General features: G+C 38.7%; 1 protein-coding gene across 7 annotated transcripts in view; it reads right to left on the reverse strand.

Moving 5' to 3' along the window:
• abcc9 (ATP-binding cassette, sub-family C (CFTR/MRP), member 9) overlaps positions 1 to 12,535 on the reverse strand; it is an 80,391-nt gene extending 67,856 nt beyond the window's left edge. For 5 of the 7 annotated variants that reach the window (XR_001167893.4, XR_013093970.1, XR_191578.4 and 2 more), the window contains exons 1-2: positions 9,852 to 10,079; positions 6,484 to 6,663 (exon numbers count right to left, since the gene is read on the reverse strand). Coding sequence is in view for 2 of the 7 variants with exons in the window: in XM_024805653.2 (XP_024661421.2) it covers positions 6,484 to 6,646 (163 nt within the window). In the remaining 5 variants the exon portion in view is untranslated. Of the gene's footprint in view, positions 1 to 6,483; positions 6,664 to 9,851; positions 10,080 to 12,382 lie in introns of those variants that run through there. The other 2 variants (XR_013093968.1, XR_013093969.1) reach the window with 2 other exon arrangements.
• Between the last annotated feature and the right edge of the window lie 9,745 nt (positions 12,536 to 22,280).

Here is a 22,280-nt window from a genome sequence, read left to right on the forward strand (position 1 = left end):
TGCCATATGCTGATGACAAACACACCAATACCATTGATGTAAAAATACTGAAATTGTTACTTTACAGAATTGCTAGACAACCAGATGCTGGGGGCAGAGGAAGCATGTTCACTGCAGGCCAAGTAACCCATATAGTCATTATGGCGATTGCAAATAATCCTATACTTGGAAATAAACACTTGTGTTTGTTTTGATGTGTTTGGATAAACACCAGTACTTGAAGTTTGGATCCCTCTATGCTTATGGATCTATGACAGAAGTATGAGCTCAAACTGACATAGCCTACCTTGTGCACAGAGAAAGCAAAAGCCAGATGTGTTTTGTATTCATACCATCAGTGTGCAGTTGGCGCATTGTGTGCTTAGTAGATGATGGCTTGTGTGTACTGTTTGATACGGAAACACCATTTTTACGAAGGTGTGAAGAGTTAATCTAGCTGTGTTTGCTTTTGCAAGAGAACTACAATGTTTTGATTATTGGGTGACAGGTTTTCTTATTTGTGTGAAGAGTTTTGCAAAATTAGCCAATAGTTACAAAAAATGTGCTTAAGCAATCAGAAAAAACTGTAATATGAATAGACTGACTATTTTACAGGATACACAATATAAACATATTTAAAATTAAAAGAATTGAAATGTACATTGTGCCTTGGTTTAGAGTGTCTGGAAGAGTCCTGACTCAGTCAATTATAGATGATGTGAGAGGGCGGGTGTGTGTGTTTAGGGCACGGATGGCTTGGGGATAGAAGCTCCTCTTGAGTCTCTCTGTCCTTGCCCGGAAGATGCGGAACCTTCTACCAGATTGCAGAAGTTGGAACAGTTTGTTGCCAGGATGGGGCGGGTCCTTCAGTATCTGCGCTGCTCTAGTCCGGCATCTCCTGGTGTAGGTGTCCTGAAGCGGGGGGAGAGCAATCCTGCAGCAGCGTTCTGCTGTACGGATCACTCTCTGGAGAGCTTTTTGGTCTATGACCGTCATCCGCATCAACGCATAACCCTTTTACAGGCAATGGAGGAGGCATGTGGGGATATTGACCAGGCATCATGTCAGGCCTGGATACGCCATTCCAGGAGATATTTTCCCCGTTGCCTTGGACTCGAGGACATTGCATGTGATGTTGATGAAATTTTGTGGCCGGACCCAGAGAGACGACACGATGTAGACTTTTTTTTTTCCTCAGTGAAATTACTGTTTTGTTTGGACTTGGGAATAAACACTTGTGTTTGTTTTGATGTGTGTAAGTAAACACCAGTACCTGAAGTTTGGATCCCTCTATGTTTACAGACCTATGACAAAAGTATGAGCTCAAACTGACATAGCCTACCTTGTGCACAGAGAAAGGAAAAGCCAGATGTGTTTTTTATTCATACCATCAGTGTTTAGTTGGTGCATTGTGTGCTTATTAATATGATGGCTTGTGTTAACTGTTGGATACCAAAATACCATTTTTACAAAGGTGTGGAGAGCTAAGCAAGAGTTGTTCGCTTTTACAAGAAAACTACAATGTTTTGCTGATTGGGTGAAGAGTTTTCTTATTTGTGTGTAGAGTTTTGCAAAAATAGCCAATAGTTACAAAAAATGTGCTTAAGCCATCAGAAAAAGCTGTAATATACTTTACTGGGTACACCTGTTCGGCTGCTTTTTTAAGCAAATTGGAACAATACTTGACCACAAATTAAAACAAATTAAGGCACGTAAACATGGTCAGGACAATCTGCTGAAGTTCAAACTGAGTATCAGAATGGGGAAGAAAGGTCATTTAACTGACTTTCCATGTGGCATGGTTGTTGTCAGATGAGCTGGCCTGTGTGTTTCAGAAACTCCTGGTTTGCTTGTATTTTCCCACATAACCATCTCTAGGGTTTACAGAGAATGGCCCATAGAAGATAACTTATCGAAAATGCCTTGTTGATGCCAAAAGTGAGAGGAAAATGATAAGTCTTCTGCAAACTGATAGGAAGGCAACAGTAAGTCAAATAACCACTCGTAGCTACCAAGGTAGAAGATCACATCAAACCTTCAAGCAGCAGAACACCACACCAGGTCCTGTCAGCTAAGAACAGAAAATGTAGGTGCCAATTCACACAGGCTCCCAAAAACTTGACAGTAGTAGGAACAACATTGTCTGGTCTGATGAGGTTCGAGAAACTGAGATGACTGTAGCTTAGGAGTTAGAGCAGGCCATCTACTAATTTGACCCCTGGCTACTCAAAATCGCATGTGTGCCTAAGGGAAGGTACTACACCCCAAGCTCCTTCCCGATGTGTTCATGTGAGTATGAATGTGGCCAAACACTAGGTAGAAAGTGCTTTTGTAAAGTAGAAATGCATTATATAAGAATCCGTCTTTTCACCTTGATGAGTCCAAAGTTCTGCTCCAACATTAAGATTAGAGGGTCAGAATTTGGCACAAACATCTTCTGAATGTGGTTCCACCTGGACAACATGCCATGTCACAAAACTCTGATCATTTCCAATTGGTTCCATAAATGGTGAGATGACTTTACTTAAATGGTCTCCATAATTTCAATACTATCCAGTACCTTTGGGATGTGGTGAATTGGGAGATTTACATGATGAATGTGCAGCCCAAAAATATCTTCAGCAATGGTTATACCTTCATATCAACGTGGGCCAGTATTTCTGAGTAAAGTTTCCAGCACCTTGTTGAATCAAAGCCATGAAGAATTAAAGCAGTTCTGAAGGCAAAAAATAATTCAGTCCAGTACAAGTAAGATGTACCTAATAGAGTGTCAGGTGAGTGTATATTCAGGTACCAAGTACCTTATGTATTAAGACATATTCAATCAATGATACAGTCATTCAATAAGGCAGCAACTACTAATTATGTTAAAGTCCAAACTGCTAATTATATTCTTAATAAATTCATGTTAGGCAATCTTGTACCCATCAAATATTTATTATCTGTGCTTGAAAATAAATTTGAGTAAGTATGTAATTATCAAATTGCTTGCATATGGACTTTTTCCAAGTCTGCCTTTTTTCTACAGCATTTACTTCTACATGTAATTAAAGTCTTGCTGCTTTAGTAATAGAGTTTAATTTATTCCACCAGTCTCTATTATTAGATTTGATTCTGCTCTTAACTCAATGGACTGAAGCCATTTTGGAGCCTTAGGGCACAGAGACCATGAAAAACTACAACCAGGAAGCATCAATTAGTGAGTCCTCGGGGAGAGAGCTGAGGGCTTATGGTCAGAACCATTCCCATAAAATACTGACTACACCGAGACACACAAACGCAAACAACACAGATAACCAGCCAAGCATTCAGTAAGTTATTCCCTGCAATGACTCGAAACCTTTAATAAATACATATTTCATTCTTGTTTGTTAGTTTGATCGATACCTCGTCATTCTTCAACCTCTTTCTTCTTACTTCTTTTCTGTTTTCTTTAATTTTTCTGGCATTTTTCTTTTTGTCATTACTCATATTTAGTTTTCTTTTCATTGTCTAACAAGGGAAAAATCAAACGAAGAGTAAATGGGTGTGTAGGAACTTGAATATTAATATTTTCAAACCTAACCCACACAATATTCTCAACTAATAATTTGCCAGTACTGATTTTGACTGCTCTTTTGTTCCTGTGTGTTTTACTTGTTCCAGCAACAACAGCCAAGATCCCAGTGGATCACTGAACCATCAATCTAATCCCATCTTAACCACTCCTCAAAACAGCTTAATGATGACATTCGTGTCAAGATACTGCCTTTAAGGATATGTGTGTATGCTCCAAGTTTTTGTCATGTTGTGGGGACCTAACGCTTTTTTCTTTTTACAGATGGAGATGTGTTTTCTTAAACATGAATCATATCAGAAATCATCGCATTTACAAATAAAACATATTTTTAATGTAATGCTTGTCCTCTGAAATTATAGTGTGTGTGTGTGTGTGTGTGTGTGTGTGTGCGTGCGTGTGTGCGCGCGCGTGTCTGTGTTTTGCTATCTTTCTGAGGACCAATGTTTGTCTCAAAACTATTATCACAAGGACATATCTGATAGGAGTACATGTGACAGATCTTCAAAACATTTGCATTTTTCATGTTAAGATTTTGCTTAATGGCTGGGGTTAAAGAAGGGCAAGAAAACGCATCATGTCAATGAGCGACCGCACAAAGATAGCAAAAACAGTGCACGTGTGTGTATTCCCAAGCGAGCGAGCACAACAGGGAAAGTTAAAATCACCCACACATCTGCTCAGTCAGTCAGATTACACAGAGTCATGCTAGAATAGAAGATTACAGTAACACAGCTCAGACAAGTCAGACAAGGGATTTCATCATTCACTTCAAAGCCCTAGAAAAGGGTTTTTGTTCCTTTCTTTCCAGACACTTTCTGACCACATCCCTGTCAGGCAATTGAAGTCAGCAAATCACTATTTTAATGTCACCTTATATATTTTACTATCCCATGAAAAAGAGGTTTCATTTCTTTAAAGTGATAAGTGGCAGAAAGTAGCTGGATGGATGTATGGATGGATATAATTTATTGGTACATTTATACTGTTCATTTTAAAAGTAATCTAAATGTGCAGAACGTCTTTACTGGTGTTGCATTAAAAACTATAGGGGCTGCTTGGCTGAAACCTATATTTTCTTTATTCATACACATGCTCCTAAACATATTTTACACTTCACAAGCATCTATTTTTAGTCGTAAACACGAATGAATCAAACTGGCCTTATGATCATTGCCTTCCTGCCATGTTTCCCATGCAATTAAGTTCTCCTCCTTCTTTCAGTAGCCTCATATGCTTTCTTTGATGGGAAAATAATGACTACAAGAAAAAAAAAATGCTTGTTAACGACTGCTGGGTTCGGTCAGTTTGCTTCATAGCTGAAATCTTGACTCGAAATGGCTAGGCCAATATGGGGTTTTTTTGGTCCCAGTCTATCAGTTCATTGGTTATATTTGGCCCTTCTTCAAAATGTTATAAGACCTAAAAAAAAGCTAAAGTATAGCCAGAATTTCTGAAATAAGAAAGCGTCAATACAAATGTTACCAAAACACTAACTTTAAATCCAGCCCTGAAGCAAATCTTTTTCTCCTATGCTGTTGAGAAACAAGTTGAGACGCTGTCATATTGCTTCATACTTTAAATAAAGATGCTCTTTTGGCCTTTAAAAAATGTCAGCTCCCATAAACCCCGCGACCTTTCTCAGCTAAACGCCATAACTGCAGGGAAATGATGAGTTCACTGAGCGATAGAGATGTTATTGAGTGTGGAACTAAACTCCAATCAGCTCCAATCTCACAAGTAACAATTGATTAATTTTAGTTAAATCCCAAAGGTAATGGTTTCTTAAAATATCTAATACTATGACATAGTAAATATTAGTTTTTTATTTTACCCCACAGGGCCTTCATTTCTGTTGGATCAAATTTGGTACATTTGCAGTTCAAAATGTTTGAAACATAACATCAGTGTCCCTGATTCACCATTATGAGGATGACTATTACGCAATTAATCACTTGCTAACAAAAATCAACTAACCAAATGTCATTAGTACAGAGGTTCAATAACAGTCAGATCGGGTAGGCCGTTCCTCCCAGTAACACCCCTGTAGGGGTGACAAAAAACATGAAAGCTGGGTAAGTCTGGACTAAAGGTGCATGGAAGCAACGCTCTCAACGACTGGGAAAAAAACTGTTATACAAGAGGCAAAAAGCCTACCTCTGTTCTGGCACCAGCGTGGGGCCCCATTGACCCTGTCCTATGCAGGGTAAACTGGAGTCTTAATTTTGTTTTTCATCAAAGGGCTTGTCAGCTTTTTGTCTGACACCTCACCCTGATCCAATTTGTCTTAGGAGACTCTACCAGGAGCAAAGTGCTCCTGACAACATAGCTCCACATCGCACCCATAGTTTACATAAATGCAGCTTGCTAATACAGCTTACTAGCCTCAGATGATAGCACTCTCACCCAAAACTCTGGGTCCAAAATCCAGCAGGAGCCAAAACACTAATACAGAGGCTTCAAAATGCATATCCAAAAACAATAGCTGACACCTAGAATATGTATAGACCAATATCCATTAATCACAATGAAGTGCATGTGACACAATAAGAAGAAAGATCAAAACAGTCTATTTGACTCAGATCCAGTAATCCTCACTGGATTAGTTCAGTCTTGACAACTGTAGTGAACTCCAGTAATGAAGGCGACGCTTTAAGAGATATAAGCAGGGAACACTAAAACATAACACAGGGTCCACAGCTGTGACTTTATGCTGCAGATATACCAAAACTCTTTTGTGTTCATAATGCAGATAAGTATTTACCTGTGAAAATGTTTATTTTCTTTATTTAGTCCTTCAAAATACACCTGAATCATTCCATAACAAATCTGAAAAAAGCTCCCACTTGACATTTATCATAAATTAATTACATGAAAAATTAAAAGTAGTTTCCAAGAAGAAAAACTTTTTTTTCTAAGAGTCACAAATACAGCAGTGTGTTACATACCAATGAAGAGGATGGGGAAGGTAATGAAGAGCAGGAAGACATGAGGAACCAGGTTGAGAGCATCCACGAAGCACGGATTGTTCAGCACGCCATTTTTCACACTGTAGGCAGTGCTGTTGTTGCCACAAAATGACAAGGCCCTGCCGCCATCCAACTGCTCCATATGAGTCCTGAGTCAGTCTGGAAAAATAAGGCCCCAAATCAGCCAACACATCGCAAACCACACTAAACTAAAGACAACTGAGATAATTTTTATAAAAAATAATCATTTTATGTAATCTTGCAGCAGCAGCTTTGAAGTTCAGACATTTCTGTGGCCTGACACACAAAGTGCACACACACTCTCGGTGCTACACTCAGGCTTCTGAGAGGCATGAGAGCTATTTCAGGGACACCGTCCAGTTATGTGCCGGCCGGCTTATGGTGGCTTAATGTTAAGTGAATATTAAGAGTTGGAAAAGCCTCATCCTAGATCTCATGATGCCGTTGTTACTTCTGTAATTGATTAGTACGCAGAGCCAATAACCCCAGGCTCTGCGAGTCAAATCTGTGACATGAATGCCCTCCTTCTTTACATTGGGTTAGGGTTAAAATTGTGACCTCACTAGCACATCTTCAACATCGTCAGAATGTTTTTAAATGCACTCGACTTTACTCGTGACATCATAAAGATCCAAGAATAGAACAAAAGAGAAAAAGAAAAGTCTGCAGCCTACGACAGAGTATTAGGGCCACATTAGGAAAAAATGTATTACTGTTCATTTTACTGAAACTATTTAACCAGCTGTTTTATTATATTTTATGGTATCATTGCATCTGTCCTTTGCCAGCTATTTCATTTTGTGGGAATCCAGCCAAGTCTTCCAGGTTTTAGGGTTTTTCCTTCAGACCAGATGCCGATTTCTGCCCCATCTCTTTAACGTCCTTATACTTATCACAACAACATAAATAATTCTTTATTACTAAAACTGATTTTGAAGCACAATTTCACTAATTCATCTACACAAGGCTTCTTGTAGAGGGTGTAACAGCAGGGGCAGCTGTTTAACTTGAAACAACAACTCCCCAAATTTCAACTTTATTTACAAAGGTTTGGCTTTATGTGAAGTGTGTTGTTTTAGCGTTGACTCTAACTAAACATGTCTTTTTTCCCTTTTTTAAAATTAGTTCTGTAACAAAATCAGATATGATATGCCTCAAACACAAGGGGGGAAAATGTGAAAAATATCAGTAGATTATTAAACACCTCCCAACAGATGACAGTATGCAGTATGCTAAGCTAATAGCTAATATTTATACTTGGTAATAAATCCAAATACTCACCAGATATTAAAGTAAACAGTTTTTTGTTTTTTTTATTAAAGAGCATATCTCTATCTTATGTAGAAATGGCAGCAGTGCCCAGGGCTGATAATGAAGCCAGTGCCAAAAACTGCAGTTCCTCTAGTGACCACTTGAGGCTGCCTCTAAAAGTGAGTCAACGCCCAAATGCTCCCATGTTGAATGATCAAACTACAACAGAAAACAGTCTTTACAGTCTGGTACCAAAAAAAAATAAAAAACAAAAAACAGATTTTGCCTCTTTGGATAGTTACCCCCTTATAACAGCTGTACTGGAGTGACATTTTTATGACCTACTCTGGCATTGTACTGCTAAATATTACGGTTAGGGGTGTGACCCCTTTCTAGCTCTCTGCTAGACCTTGTCCGCTAATTCTACTCAGTAACTTGGATATTGTGATTGTGCTGCTGAAGCAGTTTTTAATGGGACTAACTGAACAGTAATTATGGCTTGCTGTCAGGTACAACTCATCCAAGAATTCTGTGCTTAAGTTTTTGTGAGTGAAAAACAAATATTTTATTCAAATCTTTTACTTAGCATGAATTAGCAGTTACGTGCTCTGGGTTTTGCACCTGTAGAGTTGGATGCACCTATCGATATTGAGCCGTTCGATACAGTGCTTTTGGTTCGGTTCGCATATGTATCGAACAATACAACATTTTTTATTTATTTTATCAACTTTTCTTCTGACGATGCTGTCTGTGTTGAGCGCTCAGTGGATCTGCGTTCGACTACTCTGCCTAGGCTGCACTGTCGAGTGCAGATCCACTGAGCGCAGTACAAGCTAGCAAGACAGAAGCTAAGCCCTGCTCTTGAAGCTCGTTGCAACATGGCAACTGCCTCAATGCTACCCAAAATTGAACCTCCCCCACCCTTATTCAGATCTGGCGTTTGGAACTATCTTGGTTTTCATGTGAAGTATGACCCTGATGGTAAGTGTGTCATGGACAAAAGTAAAACAGTATGTCGGATATGCCACGCAATGCTCAATTTGTGGGAACTAGTACTTTAGTGCAGTTAGCTTGTTAACGTGTTGACGCCGTCCAGCCCCAAGCACGGGGCAATCCACGGTAACTTGTTAACGGAGATTTGCCGCGTTATGGCGTTAATGTCATTTTAACGAGATTAACGCTGACAGCACTAGTGGGAACGCAACGAATATGACTGCACATTTACGCCGACATCATCCTAGTGCAAAGACAAGTGGAAGCAGACAAAAACAACAAGCATGCTACTAACTTTACCCGAGTCATTTAGACAGCCGTTAGCACATGATTCTTCTTATGGGGACCTGATATGTTTAATATGCTGCTGAGAATATAGCCCAGAAGAAGCGTATAGTATAGCTTTTATTTTGGAAAGAGCCATTTCTCTGTAATAAACTCTCTTTTCCAAAGATGAGTGATTTCTTGATTAGATAGATTTATTTTTTTTTATTTTGTTGTTTCAGCAACATTAAATTTAAAAACTGTACTTTTGAGTTAAAATATATATTTATAAATTTAATAAATGATAAATTAAAAAGGCACAAAAAAACTTTTTGTATCGAAAAAATATCGAACCAAACCGAACCGTGAATTTTGTGTATCGTTGCACCCCTACTAAATATGCAAAGGCTAGTTACTGAATCACTACATGGCGGTTACGTTCAACTTTTATATGCAGCCACTACACAGCATTCTGTTGCCTTATTGCTGAGAAATTATCACTGTGTGACTTACAGGAGAAGAAGTGTATCGTTTCAAGCAGTTTCACCTCAAATTTCTGCCTACTGTTAACTTCTTTACTTATTTATTTATTACCGTATTACTTTCCCTTTTACTACCATCACAGAAGGATGTAATTAATGTACGTGCATCATTTCACCTGGAAGTACAAGTAAGTTAACCTTGAACACCTGCATTACACTATACAGCCCAGTACTTAAACTACATGTGGATAATTCAGGAACCTAATTTAGAGTTGTTTAAATTGAAGCAGCTTAATAAGAAAACTACAATGGTAGTAATAAAACCAAGTGTCTTACCTCAGAGTAAAGTAATAAGCCTTATCAACACCGTCTCATTCAGAATGCTTGAATTTAAAAAAAAAAAAGCAAATAAAAACAAAAACAAGGAAAACAGACAAAGGAAAGAAAAAAGAAAGGAAGAAAGGAGGGAGAGGAACAGAAACAAAATACGGTGAGAGTTGGAGAGGGAAAAAGTTGATTATTTTTAGCTCCGCAAGAGATTCAGCTGCTCCACTCACTGCTGCCTGTCTGTGTGGATGGTGTCAGCTTACATCATGTATGAAGAAGTGCTTCCATCCAAGTCTTTCAAAATAAAACCTTTGTATTTGCAAATAAAGTGAGTACTGTTGATGTGCTTACACTGAATTACTCACAATCCACAGTTAAATATAGAAAAATGCTAATTGTCTCTCATTGCAAATTTCCATAATGTGGCTCCTGATGCAGAACAGGTTTCTACTAATTGGAGTAAGAAAGCAGTTTCTTTAGATAGAATAAACAAGAACTATGTAAGAACCAGTCCATATAATAATTTAGTGGTTTTGAAAAATATAATACGAAGATCAACATTTATAATATCTATAATTACATTTATCTATACCTTAGTTTATAGTTCATCTTTTTGGCAACTTAGTTCAATTTAAAATACGAGTTCATGATGACTAGAACTGTACTAGTACACAAAAAGAACAACTGCAGAATTTACGATATTTACTGTTTAGTTTGTTTGTTTTTTAAGCACAGCACATGTGACACAAAATCTTAAAGTCAACAATGTAGATTCAACACTTTACACCCCATTTTTTAAAACACCTTGTACAATGCAGGAATAACATGAAGTAATACTAAAACCAGCATATTGAGGCAGTTAAATATTTAAATACTATATATGCTTTGAATACAGACATCTCGTTCGTTCTCTGCACATGTATAATGTCATCATGTGTACGCATGCTAAATGCATTCACCTAATCTGTTACACCAAAATGTCCTTGTATCATTTTCACTCATTATTTTAAATTGTTTGTGTTCATTTTCACTACACATATTCTTGATCCCACATTACATTTGTCTCCTTTTTTGCCCTTCAGCCTGTGTCGTATGCTCAGCAGTTTCTATAAACTGAAAATCCCTATAGTTAAAAAGAAAAAAAGGAGTTTTATTTTGAAGGTTCAAATCTCATAAAAATCAGTAAAACTCTGTATATTCAGACAGCTTGATACAAAGTCACCTCCTATCAGATTTCCAAACTTGTACCAGTTTAAGGGTGAGAAGGAGGTTTATTATAGGCTTCCTCAACAGCCTGCTGACATGTCAAGAGCAAAGTGGATTTACAAACATGCAGTTAAAGAAATATCGCTTAATCTGGCATATCTACTTTTATCATGTGTAGTACTTTTATTTAAACCTCTACAGCACAAACAATCTGTCTGTATGATTGTATGAATATATTAACCTCTGTTGGAAAATCAAACATTTTTAGGTAAATCACACAGATGCGTAAAGTCATTATATTAATATTTTATTTAAAATAACTAGAATTATTTGATATTATATATATAAATAGAGTAAATATAATGCTATTTTAATTAACAAGGTGAAATATGACACTATCCTTAAGGGACCTCAAGCTGCTCTGATGTTTTGGCATGTGCACATTTATAATGATGGACACTTTAAACTCTTTAATCTGATTTCGTGTGGTTGCACACACAGCAGCTTGATATGGGAGATCATCCCTAAAACCTGAGTGAATCCTAGAGCCTGCAGGGTACACACGTGAAACTGCTAGCATTAAAACAGAAACCGGGACCTTTGATGCGGTCAGCGGGCGCACTGAAGAGAGCACATTATCGACTGTATTGTCTTTCATTCATGCAAGCTGCTGCACTCAGAAGGACGAGGTTCGATTCTTGCATGCATAAAAAAAATATGATGGATGGATGGAGGGAAGACCAATCGGGTTTATTTTCACGTGTTATTCAGCGTCCTTCATTGTGATTCAGTCCTGCCACGCATTAATATCAACAAACCTCCATTCAGAAATCAAACAGTTGGAAGACTTTCAACACGCGGACCAGTAAAAACAGACATATTATAAAGATGTGTGATTTTTCTAAACCAATGTGATCCAATCTAATATTCGGCAAGAATAACTGAAATAATAAGAAGATGTAAATTTATAAATCCTTAAACTTTTTAAACTGTACCGCTTGTGATCGACCCAGCCTCCTTCCACGACCAGCAGCAAAACGCTTTTTTTCTTCTGAATTGTGTGTGCACGGTGCATTACACGGTGCCGAAATGAAGACTCACATTTCAAAGACTCCGATATTTTACACTGTTTATTTTGAAGCTACGCGCCAGCAGTAAGAGCCAAATCGACTCAAACTGGAGGAATGCTCAATGAAGTCTGGCTCTCTCACATCAACAGAGCACCATCTCTTAACGTCCTCAGTTAAGACGTCGTGTTACGGCACACTGAGGATGCTGTCGCCTGGTTGCGAATGACAGAAGGATAAAGAAGGAGAGCTCACCCCAGCACTTACCCGACCTTTGACGCAGGTTTACGGGTCACGGCGTCTCTTCCGCAGTCTTTATCCCTGTTCGAGGTGTCTTATGGTTGCGGTTTATACTGAAGGCACGGTGACAGGAAATGCCTATATATTACGACCACTATCGTGTCCGCTCAGAAGCCGTTATGGCGCTCGTGCGGCACAAATGATACGCACGCACTCTCAGATATGATGGTTGTCTTTTTTTTCTTTTTTTTCCGGAATAGTTCATGTACATGATAGAAGGATAAATTTAGGTCAAACTAAAGCCAAATCAGGATTAAATCGGCCTTTTTCAGAGATGCTGAGTATGTTTCAAATGAAATAAAGGAATTTTCCCCCCAGGTTAATATGAGAGAAGACTATTTTAACTTATGTGTGGTTGGTAATATAAGAGCCATAACAGTGTCTCAATGTTGGTAGAGTTTTCAAATATTTTTTTTTCCCATTAATTTTATTTTGAAAAGTGTAAGCGCTATTTTCGGCACAGTGCAGCGGGAGGGAGCTTTCCAATCTGATTGTACCTCTCACCTAACGGAAGACTCGTGCTCAGTGCTTTATATTTTTATAAAGTTTAAAAAAAAAACAGTTATGAAGGTAATTTGTAGAAAAGGAACACCTCCAAATTTGGAGGCCTTCCAAATTTCTTTTTTCTTGACAAGTCCTGACAGTCTAGATTACTGCTCCAAAAGTATCAATTTAACTATGTAAAAACTGATAATTCAGCTGTACAGATCAAGGATCGCTGACTTAACTTAATTCAATTCACATTAATTTTTAAAGTGCCAAACCACATCAACAGTCACCTTAAGGTGTTTTATATTATAAAGTAATGACCCTACAATAAAACAAAGAAACCCCCAACAATCAGATAACTCCCGGCCCAAGAGCAAGCATTTGGTGACAGTGGGAAGGAAAAACTCCCCTATAACAGGAAGAAATCTCCTGCAGAACCAGAGGGAGGACAAAACGGGGGTGTCGAAATTCATAGGCTGCATCCTCCCGAGGCCGCATGTGTAGGCAGATTACATGATGTAATCGATGTGTGATGTAGACTCCTCCGAATGCAGCCAACAAATGTGTCCTCCTTTTCCCCAAATTTGAAGGATGTGTCGGGTGTATCCTTGGTGGCCCACCATATCCCAGAATTCACAGTAAGGCCCAGCCAATTCCAGTTTCCAACAATGGCGGAAACTTAGTTTTAATATTACTCTTATTACTCTTTCTGGGTCACAAAATAAACTTTTGTGATATTTTCAGGTGTGTAAACTTCAAATATCTGCTCGGTTTTTCAAGATATCACACATTTGCAAAAGTGCTCCGACATTTTTGGAGATGTCTGTTACCCAACAACTCGATAGCTAGCCGGGGCGATAACAGCGAACTCCCAGCACATCGTTTTCAACCCCCGTAGTCTTTCTCTACTCAGGTTAAATATGATATATAAGTCACTTAGATAATTTAAAAATGTTATTGTTTGGCTTTTTTCAGTGTTTTATTTGTGAGTAAATCGGTTTGGCTGAGATTAAAGTAATAGTATAGTATATAGTTTCACATAGCTCAATAAATGTCAAACTAATTAAACAGAAGTGTGAGATGATTGAGAATTTACGCCAGTGTCCTGTTATATTTTAGATAGAAAGGCCGAGTTTATTAAACTCCACTAAGACAGCTGGTGATGTAAAACTGAAGGCTAGACGTCCAATTTCACAGCTGCTCATTTCCGGCCTACCCAGCCTTCTGAAGACCAGGGCCACGTAGACCACAAAGGCCGGGTCCTCAGAAGGATACAGCCTATGAATTTGGTCACCCCTAAAGACAAACTCTGGAAGAGAGTCAGAGATTAATAACAACTGATGATAATTGACTGGACTCTGTATTTTGAGTCCTCGGTTTTATGGTTCAAGTCAGCAAGTTTAGTTAGTGGACAGTATCCATCCAAGACTGTGGACGCCTTCTCCAAGATGGACTGGTGTCAAGGCACCACTCATGTTCAGCATCCAGAATCTCTGCAAGACCCCAGTCAGCAGGACTCAGAGATCCAGAATCGTCTCAGATGGTGTGAAGGGGGAGGTGTTCAAGGTGAGGCTCACTGATCGATCAGGTGTTCCAGCTTGTTGCTGGGGATGTTCAAGACATGAACAGCCTTACCAACCTCCACAGCATGGGCCTGACCCGTGCAAGGATGCTGTTCCATGGTCAAGAAGTAGCAGGTCATTACTGCTGAATATGAAGCCAACCAATGGCTACCTTCTGTGCCTTTTCTGGGTGGGTTTCTCAAAGAAGCACACCAACGAGCTCAGAAAAACAACCTGCGCCTAGTGCAGCAGGTCCACTAAATCTACAAGATGATCAGTCAATGGTCAGTCAATGACCTCAAGAAAGCAGTCAACAAGGAAACGAAGAAGGTCTTCTCATGTATCTGTCCTCTGCATGATGTGCCCATCCGCAAGTTCAAAACCGCATTCCACATGCTCTGGCTGTACAAATAAGCACAGTTGAATAGAAGTAGTGGGGGAAAAACCCCTGCTTCTCCCTTTCTGATGATTTTTTGTTTTAATCAATCAATACTCCATCCATCCATCCATTCGCTTCCGCTTATCCTTTTCAGGGTCGCGGGGGGCGCTGGAGCCTATCCCAGCTGTCATAGGGCGAGAGGCGGGGTACACCCTGGACAGGTCGCCAGTCTGTCGCAGGGCCAACACACAGGGACAGACAACCATTCGCACTCACATATTCACACCTAATGGCAATTTGGATTTTCCAATTAACCTATCCCCACTAACTGCATGTTTTTGGACGGTGGGAGGAAGCCGAAGTACCCGGAGGGAACCCACGCAAACACGGGGAGAACATGCAAACTCCACACAGAAAGACCCCGGCCTGATGGTGGAATTGAACTCAGGATCTTCTTGCTGTGCGGCAACAGTGCTAACCACCGTGCCACCGTGCTTCAATCAATACTGTCAAGTCTTATTTAATTCAGTATGATGTTGATTCTGGAAGATATGTTCCAGTTTAGCATAACAAGGATCTATAATAGAGTCACAGCTTTGGATAGTGACTAAAGGAATAAGATTACAAAAGAATAAAACATGAGGAACTTTAATATGCATAAGAAGCTCTGCAAAGCAGCAGCTAAAATTGATACATTATGGAGACGTTCCATTATTAGAGGATTTCTAGAGCATTAATTAGATTTGAAACATACTGAGGACATTTAATAATGTTTCATCTGGCCTGGGAAAGCCTCAGGATAACCACAGGAAGAAGTAGAAAGAAGCACTGGGGAGCGTTACTTACAGACTTCCCGCTCAAAACATAGTCAGTCTATAAATCAAAAACATATAATGTTTTGTATCTATTGCCTTCATTCAGTCTACGCCTCGAGATAAAAACAGAAAAATGCATTTAGTGTTTTTATCAAAGAAGATAGGAAGAAGGGATCTTCTCTTTCTATTCCCTTAGGAAGAATAACATATTGAAGCACAAGCAAAGTAATTACTCAGACTTTTCCACCCATGAGAGGACCCAACCTCCAGGGCTGGGGAGAGTGGTCTGGAGACCACTGTAGTGCTGGGATATGTTCTTACAAAGGTTACAGATCCTCAACACGGAGCCTGGGACTCCATTTGCTTTTCTGTCCCAGCTGAGAGGCCACAGCCTGGGGGCAGCAGCCAAACCAGACGTGTGTGTGGGAGGATTTGTCAACAGGGACACCGTGAGCTATCAGTGGCTCCGAGAGTGTCCTTACTGCATGGCTAGGCGACGTGTGAGGAGATTCTCATCCACCAGTGTTTCCCAAGAAAGTGACCAGGGGATTGATTTGACCTGTGCCCTGTAAACACACACACACACACTCACATTTACATCACTTCAGTACCAAGCATTCCCATATCAAGTACTTTAATATTCGTAATCCTAAATCAAAGTCATCACAGTGAAATTTGTATGATTTTCCTTTTTCATTTGAGTTTGAGTCCCCAGAACAGATGTAAGGGCTCTGCTTTGTGTGTGCATGTACGCACACAACGGTTAACACACAAACACACACACACAAAATGCCATAACTCCATGACTTATTTTTTAAACTCCCCCATGGTTTCACTCCCACTCACCCCCTCTTCCTCTGTTCTCACATACTCACAAACCATTAGAAAAAAAAAACCCAAACAGATGTTCAACTTTGACCTCTGACCCTTGTGTCACCAAAAGAGGAAGTAGCACTTGTGACCCACAGTGACACCCCAGAAAGGCAGATGGAGAGAGGATGGGGATTAAAGCACAACTGAGATTCAAATGTGTGTATTTATTTTAACTGTGTGTGTGTGTGTGTGTGTGTGTGTGTGTGTGTGTGTGTGTGTGTGTGTGTGTGTGTGTGTGTGTGTGTGTGTGTGTGGTTTACAGCGTGAGAAAACTCTTTCTTGAGGGAAGTGTTTGACCAACAAGATGCTCCAGAGCAGGAAACGGGGACTGATCCCCTCTGCGGGACACACACACAGATTTATACCAGCATCCTTTATAAGGACGCTTTTTGTCATAATTAAGTATTTAACCCCTGACATTAAGCCTTGTGACCCTGACTCTAACATCAGGAACATCAGTCTTTGTTAGCTGACAGCTGTTTAGCTGTTCAGTTTTGAGCTTTTTATGGTTATGTGAGATTCCAGCTGCTGATGTTCTGCATGCTTCTCACATCTTCTATGCATTATTTTTTCCTCACTCCTGCACGATCACCTGCTCTCTCCTAATAATTTTCACCGGCTTCTGATTGTCTCCTCACATGTTTGACTCAGTTCTCTTAAATCTTCTCTGAAATTCCACCTGCTTCCCACAGGTGTGTATTTGGATCCTCATTCTGTTTGTCAATTCATCTTACAGGTTATAATTTGATTTCAGTTCTTTTGCACATTGTTCAATTCAGTTCAATTGAACTCAATTAAATCAGTAAGTAAAATGTATTTATATAGCATTTTTTACACATAAAGATCACAAACTGCTTCACATGCAGACTGGAATAGGCAGGGATCAATCTGCTGATCTTCTGATTGGTAGATGATCTACTTTACCTCCAGAGCCACAGCCACCCCAACATGTGAGATATGGGTCTTTGTATCTGTAATATGAAGCGAGCTCAGCATTATCCAGATTATCTTTTCCTTATCTGACTTCACTTGCCCTATCCTCACTAGTCAGACTAAATGAAACCTAGCTTACACATCCACGCTGATCTTTGAGTATAGTCCAGTCCAAAGTGTTTTTCAATCACATCCAGTCCTCTCATGTCACATCCTGTTTTAAAGGACCTAATACTCAGTTTGAGCCTTTACAGAAAGACTTAACTGACAAATTATTAATTTTAATATACACTCGGTGCAGTGTGAGGACACTTTTATAAAAACAACACATTTAGCAGACGAAATCCACTGAAAACGTCCAGTTTCTTAAAAACAAAATGTAATCTTACTCTGCAAAACAGTCTAAGCGTCCAAATAAATATCTTTGTTCTTGAAAAATTTTCTCTTTTCCAAATATGTGATCACTTTATTATTACACAAGTATTATTCTTCGTAACCTACACCTAAATCTTCTTTTTTGTTCCCGTGATCGAGTAGTCAAGTCCTCAGCATGCCATTAATACACACATATATACACAGAGATGGGGTATTAGTCTGTGCTGCCACCTTTTGGGAACTTGCTGACTGTTGCTGATGGCTGCTGCAGCAACAAAGCAATTAATCAAACTTCAAACTGAAGCCACCAGCCAGAAGATGACAGCGCATTATTTTCTCTGACACTTGAAGGTTATCTGAAAGACAGCAGAGATAGCAGTCACCAGGAAACGCTGATTGCACATTCAAAACTTTTGCATTGGATCGTTCTGCTTGGTGAAGCCTGTTATTCGACAGCAGCCAGCCGTTAAAAGTCTCTAATGAAAGGACGCCAATCTGAGCACAACGTTATTCCTGCAGATTAAAGGAAATTAGTTCTTTTATTTTTTAATCATTACGACAAACAGATGAGACAGAGACAGAGGCTTGATGAGACAGGACAAAAAGAGAGAGAAGTGTTTGACAGCTTCTTTGCTGCTGAAAAATCCTGATGATCCAAACTGCCAGAAACATCAGAAATGCACTGAAAGTAAAACTCTCAATTTACTCGTCTACTTACTTTATGCTTCAGTCAAAACTAATTTGGGTTGTCACAACTGATTTGCATCAAAATCTTTACGTTTCTCCTTTTCTAATGCGGGTACAGGTGTGTCTATATGACTGGAGACCTTCACCTTACCTTCCCTTACCTACTGTGTCAGCGCTGTCAGGGCTGCTTCATTTATGTAACCAGTTTAATATTTACTTTGTTTAATATTTACTGACATTAAAAATGCCTTCAACCTTTGAAGCTTTTCACTCAGAACTGAGAAAGAACATCAGGAAGTTATTTTTTCATCATTATTTATTTGAATTAAATTACATTTATTTTTTAATACAATACAATACAATACAATTCAATACAATACACTTTATTTATAGAGCACATTTAAAAACCAACGGTATACCAAAGTGCCTCACATAAAAGACAGAAACTAAAACATAAATATGAAATACTATAGCCTCCAGACTACCAGGTAAAAAAATGTTGTCCAATCAAAAAAAATTTTAATCCCCCAATGTTTGTAAGGTAACTAGAAAACTGAAATAATTTTTTGGGAAAAAAAAAGTTTACATTTTTTAGATATCACATGTCCACTGTAGAGGACATTGGAAGGCCAAACATGTAAAAATAAACTTTGATGGCAAATATTTGCTTCAACTCTTCACCAAGGAGAAGTTTGAACTCAAGGAACTGTAGTGGTTTGGTTTCTTCCCCCAAAACTGCAAGTCATTGCTATACTGAAGCCACGAGTTGGTGATTGCCAGATCAAAAAGTAGAGAACTGCACATACTGTCGATTTCTGAGTGCGAGAGACCATCCTGTAGAAACTCAACATTCGGCAGCAAGGTCCACGTCACCTATATTGGTAGTGTACTCAGTGGACTTGGCACATGGACAAACCTTTTGTTTTTCTTAGACCATCTTGTGCGTCTGTCCTGAGGTTGATTGCCATTGGCAGAGGATGCCATGACAACTGGCTTGTTGTCCAACCACTTAATGACAGCAAGTTCGGGTCTGAGTACCATCTCTGATGCTCCTCCTTCTTTCTTCTTCAAGGGCTTATTCCCTATGATCTTCTTCATCAGACAACTCAAGATCTGAGTTTCCCTCATCAAACTGCAATAAATTTCTTTTTTCTTCTAAAAAGGACTCCTTTTCTGGTCATTTAAAAAAAGAGAACAAAATGGAGGAAATGACTACAAATGTCCACTACGGAGGACATTTTTAAACACTTCAATACTATACTAAAATGAAGTTAGAATTAAGCATAATATGTTTTAATGTGTTATTAAGAGACTTTAAAATATGTTAACAACATTTATAGCTAAAAATTGCTCAATAAGAAGTTTTATGCACTTACTTTTCTTCTTCCCATAAAATGTGCTTGCAGCGATGGCCGCCATGTTCCTTAATGAAAAAACTAAAGTTCCCAAAGCTCCACCCCTTCACATTTGGTATCATTGGAAAGTCCTAAATGTCCTCTGTAGATACCCAAAGGAGGCAATTCTGTAGTATGCAGTGCATGGGAGATATTCAGGTTTAGAAAGGTGTTCTACAGAGGACAAATTTGCATTGCTGGTAGTCAGGAGGATAGGACCATAACAAAGCCCCAAGTATGCTAACAGGTCAGTGTCACTAATACACAGGAATAGCATAAACTGCATATCAAGAAAAACATGTTAAAAGCACAAAGCCATAAAAGATATGTATAAAAGGTAAAATAGAGTAAGTCTAGGAATCAGATGCAGGCATTAACAAGCAGGAAAGGCAAGGTTAAACAAATCCGGTGCATTGACTGAAGCATAAAGTAAGTAGATGAGTAAATTGAGAGTTTTACTTTCAGTGCATTAAGCATTTTTTCCCAATAAGTTCAAAGAAAGTAAAATGAATGATTCTTCAATCATTACAGCAGCAAATGAGGCGAGAAACATAAGTAACAAAGAATTCAAAATAGTTTAGACAATTTTATTTATTTTAGAGCATTTTAAGTTTGACTGATTAACAAATAGTTTCAGCAGAATGTGTGAGAAATGCAGTTACTTTACAAAAGAATAATATGAAGCAGGCTTTGAGTATAAAGTGTTTACTTACAAATGATTAACAACTACTGAGCCATGAACCGGCCCATAGGTGCAAATCCCACGGGTGGTATCCATAGGCAACCACAAGCACCTGTCTGTAGACACTGTGGTCACATCACTATTCAACAGACTGTGAAGTTCTAGCAGCAAATCCTTACACAGGTCAGTCTTGCAGTTGTATGAGATGCAATTTGGGTTATGCATGAAAAAAATGAGGGTAAAATGAAATTTTATGTTCTGTTAAATGTTCTCTGTAAACCTTTACTGTCACTTTATTGTTAATGGCAGGTGACTCATGTTTTTTCTCTCCTGTTGCCTGTTTTACAGATCCTACATGACCAACAGGGGGCGTCCTTGCCTTAGTTTAATAAACTGAACATCAGCAGAAAGACCCCAGCTGTATGTTTCATCATGTCCGTGCTCTCCATTGCCCATTATAAGGCTGTTCATTTAGTTCAGATATAAAAAAGCTATTTCCTCCTGGAAATGGCAACAGATGCTGGGCATTTAGAGCAGGAAATATGCAGGTAGGATGAGACGCAGGATTCATTATTATTATTGATCTCACAGCTGGTTTACAGAGGCTAAAAATTTGAGTGATTCTCATGCTTTAATAAAAACTATACATTTGGAACATTAATTACAGGGTTGAATATGGTCTCCTGCCATACACGTGGTGCTTTGCAGAGTGATTTACTACATCAGTGAGTCTATAGGAGGTATAACTGCAGGTCCTGAGGTATTACTTTCTTGTCTGTGGCTATAAACAGACAGTAAACACCTTAGTGAGGACAGGTGGAACTTTATAAGTGTTTCTTACAAGCTCTACCACTTGTACACAGTACAGCTTCAACTTTTACTTCTTTTTCTATGTGGTTCATCACTATGGGTCATCGTAGCAGGGACACGAGGGAGGAGGATTTATTTTTAAGTTTTATGAGCAAGGTGATTGTTATTGTTTATTAGAAGAGAAAATACATTCATTTAAGTAGCATGACAACTGACATTTGAAAAAGCATAAGCTCTCACTAATGAATGTTGTCCACTGTAAATGTGTCCTGTCATTTTCAAGAATTAAGAAAAATATAAATAACATACAAACGGCTTAAGAAACCTTTTTCATTGTTACTTAAGTGACGTGTCATATCTGGTTACATATCGCATTATTTATTTCACGTAAAATTAATACTGACAATATTTTTCACCATAAATAGCTGAACTTGTCAGAATTTTTTCATAACTGCACGCAAATCATTGTCATCAACCAGTTTAAACCAGTTTAAGAGTAAATAGGCTTGTACCTCCTCTAGTGCAACTGTGTTAGTTTGAAATTTTAGGACATTATGGCACAATGAAAAAAAATTGTAAATATCATATTAAGAGTTTTTATTTCAGCTGTACAAGAACTATAAAACATATTTTTAGGGAAATTTTTTTTAATTTTTTTCATATTCTCTCATGTTAAAAAAATTGTGTTGATAAAAATTGATATTCATAAGTTTTAAAATCTTTGTAAAGCTTTAGTGGAGTCTTTCCAGATGTGCAAGCTACCAATTCCATGGGCACTGCAGCCCCAATACCATCAGAGAGGCAGGACTTAAAAAACAAGCCGGGTGGTCCTTCTCTTTGGGAATAGAGCACAAATGTTTCAAACT

This window comes from Maylandia zebra, linkage group LG17 (assembly GCF_041146795.1).
Source record: "Maylandia zebra isolate NMK-2024a linkage group LG17, Mzebra_GT3a, whole genome shotgun sequence".
NCBI classification, from domain to species: Eukaryota; Metazoa; Chordata; class Actinopteri; order Cichliformes; family Cichlidae; genus Maylandia; species Maylandia zebra.